At 38.9% G+C, this 15,154-nt stretch overlaps 1 protein-coding gene across 1 annotated transcript in view; it reads left to right on the top strand.

The window, feature by feature from the left end:
- Positions 1-15,154, top strand: part of LOC134793172 (uncharacterized) — a 139,966-nt gene that overhangs the window by 59,074 nt on the left and 65,738 nt on the right. Inside the window, exons 28-48 of the mRNA XM_063764759.1 lie at positions 180-395; positions 1,441-1,623; positions 1,710-1,910; positions 3,058-3,348; positions 3,573-4,727; positions 4,801-5,136; positions 5,631-6,887; positions 7,468-7,773; positions 8,111-8,431; positions 8,571-8,888; positions 8,980-9,291; positions 9,375-9,689; positions 9,770-10,084; positions 10,180-10,491; positions 10,704-11,018; positions 11,098-11,424; positions 11,513-11,824; positions 12,044-12,364; positions 12,456-12,770; positions 14,395-14,718; positions 14,832-15,146. Coding sequence (XP_063620829.1) covers positions 180-395; positions 1,441-1,623; positions 1,710-1,910; positions 3,058-3,348; positions 3,573-4,727; positions 4,801-5,136; positions 5,631-6,887; positions 7,468-7,773; positions 8,111-8,431; positions 8,571-8,888; positions 8,980-9,291; positions 9,375-9,689; positions 9,770-10,084; positions 10,180-10,491; positions 10,704-11,018; positions 11,098-11,424; positions 11,513-11,824; positions 12,044-12,364; positions 12,456-12,770; positions 14,395-14,718; positions 14,832-15,146 — 8,067 coding nt within the window. The remainder of the gene's footprint in view (positions 1-179; positions 396-1,440; positions 1,624-1,709; positions 1,911-3,057; positions 3,349-3,572; positions 4,728-4,800; positions 5,137-5,630; positions 6,888-7,467; positions 7,774-8,110; positions 8,432-8,570; positions 8,889-8,979; positions 9,292-9,374; positions 9,690-9,769; positions 10,085-10,179; positions 10,492-10,703; positions 11,019-11,097; positions 11,425-11,512; positions 11,825-12,043; positions 12,365-12,455; positions 12,771-14,394; positions 14,719-14,831; positions 15,147-15,154) is intronic.

Below are 15,154 nucleotides of genomic sequence, written 5' to 3'. Positions count from 1 at the left end.
TCCAATGACAATATAATATTTTCAGAACTTTTATGGTTTTGTTTTATCGGACAAATATGTACAGTACACATTTATCATTCGTTTCACCTATAAGTAGTTGTAAATAAAGACACTTTAATATACTGTAATATCTTACTACAAACGTAACACATTTACTAATTTACCATCTAACACACTAGCATCACCTGGGACACCTAAGGCACCAGAGCCATGTCAATCTGACCGAGACTGTATACAGACAGAAGCCTGCTTTATGGGACTGTGTCAAAACCCCTGTGGGTTTAACAATGTTTGTGGTATTGGAGCCAATTGCCACCCTATCAAGCAAAGACCGATGTGTTCATGTCCCGCTGGACAAGACGGAGATCCTGCTGTTAAATGTTCACCTAAAATAAGTAAGATTTAACTCACACTAATAATTAAGTATTACTTAACTACAAAATGCAATACGTTAAAGGCCATCACTTACAATTACGGTATTTGTCGTTTGCTGTCATTTATCGCAATAATTTTATTTGACGAATCTATTGCCACCGTAAGAAATGGATGTAAGTGAGGTATCTAACTTATTGTAAAATAATATGTGTAGAATATGTGCGGAAAGAGAAGAGTCGTAGAATGTATTGGACCCCATACATTTTACGACTCTTCTCTTTTCGCACAGACTCTATAATAATACATTGTGCAACGAGGGGGGTAAGTGAAATATTGGAAACGAGGTCTTTCGATTCACGACAGCCGCAGGCTGGAGAGAATTAAAGGCTCGAGTTTGGAATATTTTTACCCCCGGCGTTACACTCAATATTTTTCATCACACTTGAGAAGAAAACAACTAATTTTTAAGGGAAATAATTCTTAAATACGGTGACATTTCAAACATTCCTCCGCCATATTTTTTGACAGGTTAGGCATCATTGGCACAGACCCATTCGGCATTAAGCCACGATTGAAAATTGTCTAAAAAATATTTCAAACGGCTATTAAATTAATAAAATTAAATATATTTAAACATAAACAATATATATATATACATATACATATATATATAATTATTATAAACGTCAGTATTTTAAAAGTAAAACTTATTTATACTTACGTACTTAGTTAGTACGAATTTGTGACATAATTGAAAAAAAAAAAGCTATGATTTCATGGAGTTAAAGCTTTTTTTTCACAATCCATAACTCCCTCGGGAACAATATAGGTCATAGTCTTTCAGTATACCTGCATGAAATAAGACCTTTTTCGAGCAAGTGTGATGAAAAATAATTTTAACGGGTTATTGTTATTTCAATCTTAATCATTCTAGACGTTTGAAACTAAATTGTATTCATGGGTGCTATGCGGTTGGGGGAGTAAGTATTTAATGTATATAATCTGTCTTTTTATTGCACAATCCTCTGTAATTTTTGTATAATACATATATTTCATTGCGAACAGCCGGTTGCACTAGAAACGAAGATTGTCTCATCACCGAGGCTTGTATAAATAATGCATGTCAACTCCCATGTGCCATACACAACCCATGCGTGCCGAATGCGGCCTGTATAAATACGAATCATGGCTCCGACTGCAGCTGCCTTCAAGGTTTTCAAGGAAACGGATATGTTGGATGTGTGCCAGGTAAGCTTGTTTGCTGGAAATTTTGCGTCGTGGAAAACATATCTCAGCAAACAGTGCAACTTAATGAATGATTTATATGATTTTAGTTATTGACTCATCGTCAGTATGTCAATATAATGAAGACTGTCCACCACATCTGCTGTGCGATAGATTAAATAGAGTCTGCATAAACCCCTGCTCCGCAAACCAATGCGGTGATAACGCCGAATGCGTCCCTTCAAACCATGGTATTCAATGCCAATGTGTTGAAGGATTCACGGGTAACGCTTATTTGGAATGTTATCAAGGTAAGAGTAATTTTTAAATATTGCTCAATGTTTAACAAACTATATTTCAAAAGCGGTTAGAAATATTAACGTGATTATTAGTGAAAAATAAGTTTTAAGCAAAAATTTCATTTTTGGTACAAGCTTTTATCGCTGACTATACTTTTCTTACGACAGACAACTAATACTCATCGAGACAATTCTAAAAACCCCTAACACAATTAGGTTGCGTTTTTTCATCACAGAGTTCCTAGTTCCTATGGCCACCTCCTGTCTCCATCATCAGATCAGTTCGACAGTACCATATTATTGTATTGTCATCAGAACTACATATAGCTGCCAATTTTCATGACGCTATGATCAGTATGATCCTTGGAAGATGGTTAAATTAGTTACCTTAGATTCCATTACATAGTTACATACAGGTGATTTTATCACTGACTGTACTTTTCTTACGACAGACAACTAATACTCATCGAGACAATTCTAAAAACCCCTAACACAATTAGGTTGCGTTGTTTCATCACAGAGTTCCTATGGCCACCTCCTGTCTCCATCATCAGATCAGTTCGACAGTACCATATTATTGTATTGTCATTAGAACTACATACAACTGCAAATTTAATTTTCATGACGCTACGATCCTTGGAAGATGGTTAAATTAGTTACCTTAGATTCCATTACATAGTTACATACAGGTCGACCTAATAAAAGCTTGTTAATAAAGTACGTAGGTAGCCTAAACAATTCCCCGTTTACATGAAAGTCCCTCATTCTGAAGCACTACCACCAGTTTTGACATTGACAGATACGCTCGCGTCTAAGTAACTTACTTTCTATGCATCTCGCTCGTACTCGCATATTAGTGCAAGCGAGATGTATATAAAGTAATTTACGTAGACGCGAGCGTATCTGTCAATGTCAAAACTGGTGGTAGCCGTACTGTTCCACCCGATGTATGTATGTATATTCTTATTATCATAAAGCTACAAGTATACTTAGGCCACTTGCACCATTCCACTAACCCGGCGTTAACCGGTTAAACCTAGAGTTACCATGGTTACCAGTACAATTTGACACAGGGTTAACGGTTTAACCGGTTAACCCCGAGTTAGTGAGACAGTGCAAGTGGCGCTAAAGTCACGCAATTTTATTTTATTTGTTTCAGTACAAGGATGTAGGTCCGATAATGAATGTGCAAATTCCGAGGCTTGCATAAACGGTAGATGTGATTCGCCTTGTAGATGTGGCATTAATGCTATTTGCGATGTTATAAACCACCGTGCATCTTGCAAATGTCTACCAGGATACAATGGAAATCCCATGATAGGCTGTGATCCTCCAGTAAACCCATGCATCCCAAATCCATGTGGAATTAATGCATTGTGTGAGATCGACAATGGAAATCCCATATGCTACTGTCCTAAAGGATCGACTGGCAACCCGTTCAAGAATTGTAGTAAGTTATAAGACAATATTTATTTATTTCGACATTATATTTCCACGGAAACTGAAACAGATGTCATAAAGTAATAAATATTAAATGATTCTTACTATATAAGTACTTACTCTGATCGTGATCATGTCATATTTAAAAAAGTGGTTGTTTTGCTTTCAATTAACATAAATGAAAACTTATTTTAAAAATATAATAACTTAAGTAAACATTGTTTCCTGTTTCAGTACCAGAAGGCAATGAATGTGAGCCCAACCCCTGTGGGCCAAACTCCGGCTGTCGTTTAATAGACAACAAACCAGCTTGTTTCTGTCTTCCGAATTATGAAGGAAATCCCCCTAGACAAACTTGTAGACTACCGACTAATCCCTGCAATCCTTCACCTTGTGGACCGAATACCCAATGTACCGTATTATCAAATGGCTTTGCAAAATGCACTTGCCTACAAGGTTTTATTGAAAGCCCCAACACAGTAAGAGGTTGTATAGAGGCTCGTAACCCTTGTGATCCAAATCCATGCGGATCAGGCGCGCGTTGTGACCCTAACCGGGCCCCTGCATGTTACTGCCCTGAAAGTACTATTGGCAACCCCTACAAATCTTGTAATCCTCAAGGATATTTGCCACCTGATACCACTTTATGCAATCCAAGCCCTTGTGGTGCGAATGCTGACTGCTACGTAAGCAGTAACAGAGAAATGTGTTTCTGTAAATCTGGTTATAGTGGAGATCCATATGTTGGTTGTCAAGCTCAACGTAATCCCTGCACACCAAATCCATGTGGACCGCAAGCTATTTGTAATGTTAACTATGATGGTCAAGCTTCTTGTACTTGTGCAGGTGGTAGCACTGGTAATCCATACGGTGTTGAAGGCTGTCTTTCACGAGAATGCGAAGTAGATGATGAGTGCTCCGCTAATAGAGCTTGCATTGGATATACGTGTAGAGACCCTTGTCCAGGCGCATGCGGTTTAAATACTAAATGCCATGTTGAATCCCATCGTCCAGTGTGCGTATGTGAAGATGGACTTATAGGTAATCCTTTACTCTGCTGCTTGCCTCCGGAATCTCACAAGGCAATATCACCATGTAACAAGGTGCAGTGCGGCATTAATGCAATTTGCCAGGATAACGGAAATGATGCTCAGTGCTACTGTCCTACGGACTTCATTGGGGATCCATATGTTGAATGCAAACTAGAATGTACAATGAATTCAGATTGCCCATCGAATGAAGCGTGTGTCAATAATAAGTGTGCTGACCCCTGTTTAACTAAAAATGTTTGTGGTATAAATGCAGTTTGTCTCTGCTCCGATCACACTGTATCATGCTTATGTCCAGATGGTTATATAGGAGATCCGTTGGTTCAATGCACCTATCGACGTAAGTATATTATTGTACTTAAAATTGTTTAGGTATGCTCTATATTTTTGCTAACATTTCTTATTATTTTCAGCAATTATCATTCCGTCTGATAACACTACTGCACAGCCATGCACTCCGAACCCTTGTGATCCGAACGCTCCATGTGATACTTATGGAAATCAATTTGCAATTTGCGATGTTTGCCTGGGACCAGACGCTATCAGTAATCCATCATGCAGGCCAGAATGTGTCCTTAACTCAGATTGTGCATTTGATAAGGCATGCTTAAAGAATAAGTGTATAGATCCATGTCCTGGTTCGTGTGGTATGAATACCGATTGTACTGTTTATCGACATGATCCGATATGTCGATGTATTAAGGACTTTGAAGGAAATCCTTATGAATATTGCAAACCCACAACGAGACGTAAGTGCTTTTTTTATTCCTTGTTCAATAGATTGATATATAACAATACAATCTACAGGATGTCTTGTGAAGTTGTGAATAATGGACAAGCTTTTATATAACCACCGACAACTTTTAACAAGTTCAGTGGTATTCGAGACTCTTTCAGTATTCAGTATTCATTTATTTCTTGCTTCCATGGTACATTTTTGGGTAGTATTTACATATTTCTTATGGTAGGTATCACATGGACCCTGAATAGGAAGTACCAAATACAAATAATTTAATTAAGTTACAGTTACTTAACATAATTTCTAACATTACTCTAGTCTTAACTTTCCTTTTTTTAATAATTAGTTCCGAGAGCGGTATCGGTTCAAATTTACTCTTTGTAATTCGAGTAACACAGATAAATATATTTTAATACAATAATTTGATTTGTAGTTATATATAAACCATTGTGATCACTAATAATAATGTTTTGAGCAAATAATAAGTTTTTATTTTTATTTCAGCTATTGAAGCAACAACCTGTGACAACATTCAATGTGGAGCTAACGCTTTTTGTCAGGATTCTTATGGAGTACTGAGTTGTCAATGCCTACCAAATTTCTATGGCAATCCTCAGTTGTCATGTCGACCTGAATGTGTTGTTAACAGCGATTGTGCTACTAATCTAGCCTGTCTTAACAATAAATGTGAAAATCCATGCAAAGATGTTTGCGGTATAAGAGCGCAATGCGAAACTGTTAACCATCACGCAATATGCTACTGCTCGCCAGGTGAGACGGGCGACCCTTACATAAGATGTCAGCCTGTTATTGAATCTCCGCCATCGCACAACGTGTGCGACCCTTCGCCTTGTGGGCCGTACAGTCGTTGTCTTGTCTCACCAACCGGATTCCCAGTTTGCTCGTGTTTGCCAGGCTACAGAGGAGTCGCACCAATGTGTCAGCCAGAATGCGTTAGTAACTCAGATTGTCAACAAACAGACACATGTGTCAATCAGAAATGTGTCAACCCATGCCTGGGTAGCTGCGGCGTTAACGCAGATTGTATAGTTGTAAATCATAATCCTATATGTGCTTGTGGACGTGATAAGACTGGGGATCCTTTTGTTGCTTGCGGAGAGATGGGACCTAAAGAGATTGTACCTAAAAATCCTTGTGTGCCTTCTCCTTGCGGGCCTAATTCCATATGTGAAATTAAATCTAATCATCCCGTCTGCTCATGTAGCTCCAACTATGTCGGAACTCCTCCATTCTGTAGACCGGAATGTGTAATAAGCCAAGAATGCGCGTCTAATCAAGCATGCATAAACGAGAAATGCGCGGATCCGTGTGTTGGCGCTTGTGGAAATAATGCCAAGTGCGACGTCGTTAACCATACGCCTCTGTGTAGTTGCCTCGAGGGCTACAGGGGAGACGCTTTTATTGGATGTGTTATAATAGTTAATGAACCACCGACACCTTGCAATCCTTCACCTTGTGGAGAAAATACTATATGCACAGTAGTGAATGACGTAGCTCGATGCTCATGTATACCGCCCAATATCGGAAACCCTTACGCAGGTGGTTGTCGACCAGAGTGTACCATGAACCCAGATTGTCCCAATAACTTAGCCTGTTTATCCAATCACTGTCGGGATCCTTGCAAAGACTTATGCGGATTAAACGCTGAATGCAGTGTCACCAACCATGTGCCAGTTTGCACTTGTTTCAAAAACTATGAAGGCGATCCGTTCTCATCCTGTCGACCAGTTACTGTAACTCGTAAGTAGTACTTGTAACATATTCTGTATTAACCCTTAAATGCATAGTGATGGATGCAGCCTACACAACAAAATGATATAATTTTATGCATAATTAGATTAAATCGATTTGTTCCTGTTGAATTATTTTGATAGTAAATTTATACACTTTTCGATTTTTTAAACAAACTTGCGCAGTATTTTAGTTTAAAATATTACATTTGTTTTGCGGAAAATCACAAATAGTGTATATTTCTGATGGCAGTAAGATTTTTATATATCTTTTACCTAATTGTATATTTACATAAATTATGACTATGACTTAAGTACCCTATGTAGGTATATTTTAACACTGACTTAGCAGTGAAAATCGATGTTTTAATTTTATTTATTATTTTCCCCAGAATCAGTAAACAATTATGTGGCACATCTTAATTTCGGGCAAAAAGAAAAAAAAACATGCATTTAAGGGTTACATGTTAAAATCTAGTTTTATTTCCTGTAGAGCCCAAATGGTTGCCTCTTTAGCTTCTCTCACCATGCCCGTCACGTTCTAATAAGAGGTAACTTAGGTACAAACTACTATTGTTTTTATTTTACAGATCCTCCTTTAAATCCTTGCGAACCTTCGCCATGCGGTCCTAACAGTGAATGTCAAGTGGTGAACCAGCGAGCGGCGTGTTCATGTCGTGCAGGTTACCGCGGATCGCCTCCTGCTTGTCGCCCGGAGTGTTCTGTCAACTCAGACTGCCCATCTACAAGAGCCTGCATAAATCAAAAATGCAAGGATCCTTGCATACACAGCTGCGGTCTTGATGCCCGCTGTCATGTAGTTGGACATAATCCGATCTGCACATGCCCAGAAAACCTGCCTGAAGGCGATCCGTTCATTAAATGTTACTGGAAGAGTAAGTTGCCCCTCTTATTGTAAATAGCTTTTTGTTTCCACTCAATTGTGCTAAATACAGCACACAATATAAAATAAGAGGAATTAATCAAAAATCTAGTAGGTAACTTAACTTGTTGCAATTTAACCAGATTATTTATTGCAGGTGACCGTTCTATAATATTTATCTTTAGATAAAACCAGATTTATTATAACATTAATTCAAATAATTAAATAATTATTCCAATCGTAGAACCCGGTACCTCCAGCTTGTTAGGCAGGGTCACTATCGACTAGGCTAGGAGGTTGTATGTACATTATAATATTAAACATTAAAACTTATTATTATATTTTTTAAGGTAAGCAGCCGTCATCTCCTCATCCAGATCCATGTTTACCTTCGCCATGTGGGCCTCATTCTACGTGTGCCAGTGAAAGCGGTCGTGCTGTGTGCGCCTGCGAACCTGGCACCTTAGGCGCGCCGCCTTCGTGTCGCCCTCAATGCGTCATCAATCAAGACTGTCCTCTAGCTCTAGCCTGCCTCGCTGGGTCTTGTGTCAACCCTTGCGTTGGCTCTTGCGGATTCAACGCGCGGTGTATTGTGCAAAATCATCAACCTATTTGTTCCTGCGATGACGGATATTCCGGTGATCCATTTGCTGGCTGCAGTTTCATTGAAGGTGAGTTATGATTTATTATGCATGTTTGTATAGAATTATCATTGTGTATAAATTATTGGTTTTAGGGAATTGTTCTTCACTCTTCCGCATGTTTCATTACTGTAGTTTTTGACAGCATGTTTTACACACCATTTTTCAGTTGCAAGAGAGATACCAAGTCATCCTTGCAACCCATCGCCATGTGGACCCAACGCCATATGTCGAGAAAGAAGTGGCGCTGGTTCTTGCACTTGTATAGATGAATTTTACGGAGATCCATACCTTGGTTGTCGCCCTGAATGCGTAATGAATACTGATTGCGCAAGAGACAAAGCCTGCTTTAACAATAAATGTTTGGACCCATGCCCTGGGACTTGTGGGCAAAACGCTGAATGTAGAGTGAACAACCATGCACCTTCATGTTACTGCTTGACTGGATATATTGGAAACCCTCTTCATGCATGTTCTCCTATTACGAGTAAGACTTTCAATCTTCATATTACTTTGTATATCTCTTTTTTTAACTGTTATTTCATATATTTCTCTTTCGTCTTTTACTTTTTCTATAGTTTTGCCAGAACCTGTGGATCCATGCCACCCTTCACCTTGTGGCCCTTATAGTACATGCCGTACATTTAACGGGCATGCTGTTTGTACATGCTTAGAAAAATGTATTGGTTCTCCACCAAATTGTCGGCCTGAATGTATTGCCACATCCGATTGTCGACCTAACAAAGCGTGTATGAATCAAAAATGCCAAGACCCATGCCCTGGTATGTGTGGTATTAATGCGCAATGTCAAGTGGTTAACCATAATCCAATATGTAGCTGTTTGAGTGGTTTTACTGGCGATCCATTTTCAAGATGTTTCATTGAAGAAAGTGAGTTACATTTATTACGTTGTTTTCATAATTATTATTCGTCTCTTAAAACACTCACTTACTTTATGTACCTACTTCACCAGGGCCACCTGCGCCTCCGATAGATGTTTGTGTACCAAACCCATGCGGTCCGCATTCTCAATGTAAAGAGATAAATGGCATACCTGTATGCTCGTGTTTGAATGACTACGTGGGTCGTCCTCCTAACTGTAGACCAGAGTGTGTTATTGATGTGGAATGTCCTGGAAACCTAGCTTGCCTTGCCGAAAAATGTAGAGATCCATGTCCGGGTTCGTGCGGAGTGCATGCTACTTGCAATGTTGTTAAGCACGTACCGGTATGTTCTTGTGAACAAGGATATACGGGAGATCCATTTTCGGGATGCTCATTCATACCTAGTAAGTTAAAAATACAATAAACAATTAACTGTTATAATCTTGGAACAACAGATGTATAAAAAAAATAACTTATCTTTTAGATATTGAGCCCCAGGTTCAAGAAAGCCCATGTTATCATTCTCCTTGCGGAGCAAACGCTATCTGTAAAGAAAGAAATGGTATCGGATCCTGCTCATGCCTTCCAGAATATTACGGTGACCCATACGTTGAATGTAGACCAGAATGTGTATTAAACTCTGATTGTCCTAAAGACAAAGCTTGTTTCAATAACAAGTGTAAAGATCCATGCCCAGGAGTTTGCGGTATGAACGCTGAATGCCGTGTGCACAATCACGCTCCTTCTTGTGCATGTTTACCAGGATACGAAGGGAATCCGTTTTCATCGTGTTATATCGGTACGAAATAAAAAACAATAAAATAATAATTTATTACATATGTGAATTAGGGTCGTCAAAATTCAAATAATAATAAAACCCGTTTTTCATTTTAGGAAAGATTGATTCAATCGACCCTTGTGTACCTTCTCCATGCGGGCCTTATAGCGTGTGCCGTGTAAACGCTGGTCATGCAATATGTTCATGCCAAGAGCAGTACTTTGGGTCCCCACCTTCTTGTCGTCCCGAATGCATGGTCAGCAGTGAGTGTATGCCTAATAAGGCTTGTAAAAATCAGAGATGTGCAGACCCATGCATTGGAGCATGTGGCAATAATGCGAAATGCACTGTTGTAAATCACAATGCATTATGTAGCTGTCCAACAAATTATATCGGGGACCCATTTGTACAGTGCACGCAAGCACCAAGTGAGATATTTTACTTGTTCTTTATTTAACTTTCTAATTATTACTAACTCTGATTTAAGAGTTTATCACCTAACGCACTTATACATTAACAACGTTAGCAATTAACCACTAAAGATGGCCAATATAAGTAGTCTTATAACTAAAACGCGCCTAAACTAATTATGAAATAGCTAAACGAAATTACTAAAATAAATAAGAAAAAATATTTTTAGTATCACAACCAAGACCGCTGGGAAATCCATGTGTGCCTTCTCCTTGCGGACCAAATTCCCAGTGCCGTGTGGTAGGAGAAACGCCTGCGTGTTCCTGTCTGCAAGGATACATCGGTAGAGCACCTAATTGCCGACCTGAATGTATATACGATGAAGAGTGTCCTAGTAACCTCGCGTGTGTTCGGGAAAAATGTGTCAATCCATGTGCGGGCTCTTGTGGCACAAATGCAGAATGCGTTGTAATAAACCACAAGGCTGTTTGCCATTGTTGGGAGGGTTACACTGGTGATCCATATGGTGGTTGCCACTTTTTCGGTAAGAATCTTGATTTCTCTGGGTTAAATATAATGCTTAAAAAATAATTTAATCATTAATAATATTATTACATATTCAGTTATTGTGGCGAGCGAAGAGGAAACAAACCCATGTTCTCAGTCACCCTGTGGCCCTAATGCTGTATGCACAGAAAGAAATTCTGCTGGGGCATGTACATGTTCTCCTGGATATTTCGGAGATCCATATCTCGGGTGTCGACCAGAATGTGTGACAAATAATGATTGTCCATGGGATAAGGCTTGTTCGAATAATAAATGTACGGATCCATGCCAAGGAGCCTGTGGCATTAATGCGCAATGTACGGTTGCCCATCATAACCCCGTATGTTTATGCCTAGAGGGTTATGAAGGCAATCCCGTAGTTTCCTGTCATCCTCGACTAATACGTTAGTATACATATACAACTCATTAAAGAATTTATACTTTATGTAATTAGCTATTTTCAATAGTAATTCAATAAAATAATTATTGCAGCGCCAACTACCGATTTAAATCCATGCATGCCTTCTCCGTGTGGAGCATACAGCCACTGCAAGGTGGTCGATGGTCATGGCGTGTGTTCATGTCAGGAAGGTTATGTTGGGTCGCCGCCCACATGCAGGCCGGAATGCGTATCTAGTACAGATTGTCCTCAGCATCAAGCATGCATTCAACAGAAGTGTAAAGATCCATGTCCAGGAACTTGTGGCATAAACGCTAGATGTCAAGTTATTAATCATAATCCTATTTGCACGTGTAAAGCTGGATACACTGGTGATCCATTTAGTTCTTGCCAGTTAGAACCAAGTAAGAGACCATCAAACAATAAAATATGTTTAAAAAACATTAAATGTTTTTATTTTAACTTATCAATAGATAAGAATTTTTCAGTTTTTCATTCAATATACATACTGTACTTTTGCATGCTATTCTTTTTACTGTATATATTCAATACCTTGTTATTATTCGACTATTCTGTTTCTGTCTTATATGCTGTATCACTTAATCTTTTGTTTTCTTTCTTAGAACCTATGTTTGAGGGGCCTAAAGGAAATCCATGCGTACCATCACCGTGTGGTCCATATTCTCAATGTAAAGTAGTGGGAGAAGCGCCTGCATGTTCATGCTTACCAAACTATATTGGTATTGCACCTAATTGTAGACCAGAATGTTCTATCAATGCGGAATGCCCTGGTAATCTTGCATGCCAAAACGAGCGGTGTATAGATCCCTGTCCGGGCTCATGCGGTTTGAACGCGGACTGTTCCGTAGGCAATCATGTAGCATTATGTAATTGTATATCAGGTTACACAGGTGATCCTTTCAGTGGATGTTCCCGAGTTGAGTGTAAGTTTTTAGATGCATGATTTGTGTTAATTTCAGTACTCTAAGTTACATAACCCATAAATGATAATAATGTACAATATGATTATTACAGATCCACCTGAACCTTTGCCAAATCCCTGCAATCCTTCACCATGTGGGGCGAATGCATTATGCAAAGAACGGAATGGAGTTGGTTCTTGTTCTTGCTTGCCAGAATATTTCGGAGATCCGTACACTGGTTGTCGGCCAGAATGCGTTTCTAATTCCGATTGTGATCGGAACAAAGCTTGCTCAAACAACAGATGTAAAGATCCATGCCCGGGAGCATGTGGAGTAAACGCGGAATGTAGAACAGTCAACCATTCGCCTACCTGTACGTGCATGTCTGGATATACCGGAAATCCACTTGTTCAGTGTGTTATAAAAGGTAAAACGATTTTAAGGACCTTCACTTAAGGGTTTATAAATTGTGTTTATCGTTTTGAAATAATATATTGTATTCGGTTAGCGATAGTTATTCGAAATAAAACAATAGTATTTTTTAAACTGGAAGGGTACGATGATATATGTTAATTCAATAGAATTTTGCGACATGTGGCATTTTTAGGCTATAAATTGTATAGAGATGACATCATTCACCCTACCTGCCAGTTTGAAAAATAATATAGTAGAGTCCGTGAGCTCTTAGAATGCCCTAAGGGTTGTAGACAGATACTTCGGGTATCGGCGACGGCATGTGAATATGATACTGCTATTCTGCTGCATTCTTAATACACCAAAACATTTTAACTTATCATTTTTTGTATTGAATTCCTGCGGCGATAATTTAAATAGAGAATGTCGCGCCTTATTTTACTGCTTCAGTCTGAAAATGTATCTTCTCTGTCGTATCGCTCTTGACAGAGCGGTCGTGGTCACGTTGAGGCGTCCGCATCGGTAGTATATGCATTCACTGTCGGTAGTAGTGAAAATGTATAGAGCTAATTGATTAATGATTACTTATAGAAATATTATTTTGGAAAATTCATTCAATTCACTCCCATGAAAATCAATTGCCGTAAAATAAATAGTAGGTATGTGTTGTGTATAACTGCTCTATATTCATTGAAAACTAAAAAGACGGGTCCTCTCTTTGCGTGTTGGACTCCAACTAAATCAAAAAGGTATTGTCATTTTCTATTAGGTACATGATTATTATTTTTATTCTACCCGAAAGCCGAATATCATTCTTAAAGCTCACGGACTATAGCTGTATGCCTCGTGAACTCCCAATAGCTCCACCATTTTGAAATCCAAAACTGAATCGACTAAAAAATCCATATAATTATCGAACCTGCTCATAAAATATCGCGAAAATCGTTTGATAAATGCAACCTACTTAATAGAGGAAACCAGCTGGACATACAAAAACATGTTTCCCTTAGCGCCACTTGCACCATCCTACTAACCCGGGGTTAACCGGTTAAACCGTTAACTCAGTGTCAAATCGTACTGGTAACCAGGGTAACTCCAGGTTTAACCGGTTAACCTCGGGTTAGTTTAGTAGGATGGTGCACATGGCCCTTAGCTTTTTAACCGGAGACATTGAACTCGCGCTTCTCATAGGCCAATTAGAACGTACTGATATCAGACTGAGGTTGAAATGATATCATTCAGATATATTATATATAGTGCATTTTGTTCGTACTTGTCTGTACATGTATTAGCACGACCGAGACGCACGATAACATTCAGACATTCTGATGTCAGTGTAGGTAGGTACGTTCGAATTGGCCTAATACTCTCTCGTCATTAAATCAAACGGATTACGTCGTGTTTAATGAATTTAAAATTCATCCTTTCCCATTTGTTTACTCAGTTTACCCATGCCCACGAGGGCTGATGGAAAAGAGGTCGAAACATCAGGATGAATTTTATATTAATTATTCGCTATATAACTGAAAGTTAAATTAGTTTTACTTGCAATCACTAAGTCCTTTCCATATTTGTAGACTATATTTAACTTACAAGGCAGATTTTAATATTCAATGTTTATAAATGAACATTTACAGAACTTCCTCCTGGACGAGATGATAACGTAAAACCATGCCAGCCATCTCCTTGCGGACCTAACAGTTTATGCCGAGAAGTAAACGGTCATAGCGTATGCACATGCGATAGCGGGTATATCGGCACACCTCCTACCTGCCGCCCTGAATGTATTGTGAGCTCCGAATGCCCACAAGATAAGGCATGTGTCAACAAGAAATGTATTGACCCATGCCCGAATGCTTGTGGATATAATGCACGTTGTCAAGTCGTTACACATAATCCTATATGCAGTTGTACACCTGGATACACTGGCGATCCGTTTTCAAAATGCGAGTTGGAAGAAAGTAAGTATACTATAAAGCCACCAAGTATTATACTATGAACAATGGGACAATGGGAAGCACATATTATATTTTAAGTTGAAAATGATATTTAACTACTTATAATGATATTTTAGAGAAAGTACCTTCAAATCCATGTGAACCAACGCCGTGTGGACCGAACTCCGAATGCCGGATAATTGGAGATCAAGCAGCATGCTCGTGTATGCCAAATTACATAGGAAGAGTGCCAAACTGTCGTCCTGAATGTACTATTGACGCTGAATGTCCTAGCAATACAGCCTGTGTTAATGAACGCTGTAAAGACCCTTGCCAAGGTGCATGTGGTCAGAATGCCCTCTGTTTGACTGTTAACCATAGACCTATATGCAGTTGTCAACAAGGTTTTACAGGAGATGCGTCAAGAAATTGCATACAAGTTGTGATATCATGTAAGTAG

Source organism: Cydia splendana, chromosome 8, assembly GCF_910591565.1.
Source record: "Cydia splendana chromosome 8, ilCydSple1.2, whole genome shotgun sequence".
Classification (NCBI taxonomy): Eukaryota; Metazoa; Arthropoda; class Insecta; order Lepidoptera; family Tortricidae; genus Cydia; species Cydia splendana.
This window is presented reverse-complemented; position numbering and strand designations above follow the sequence as displayed.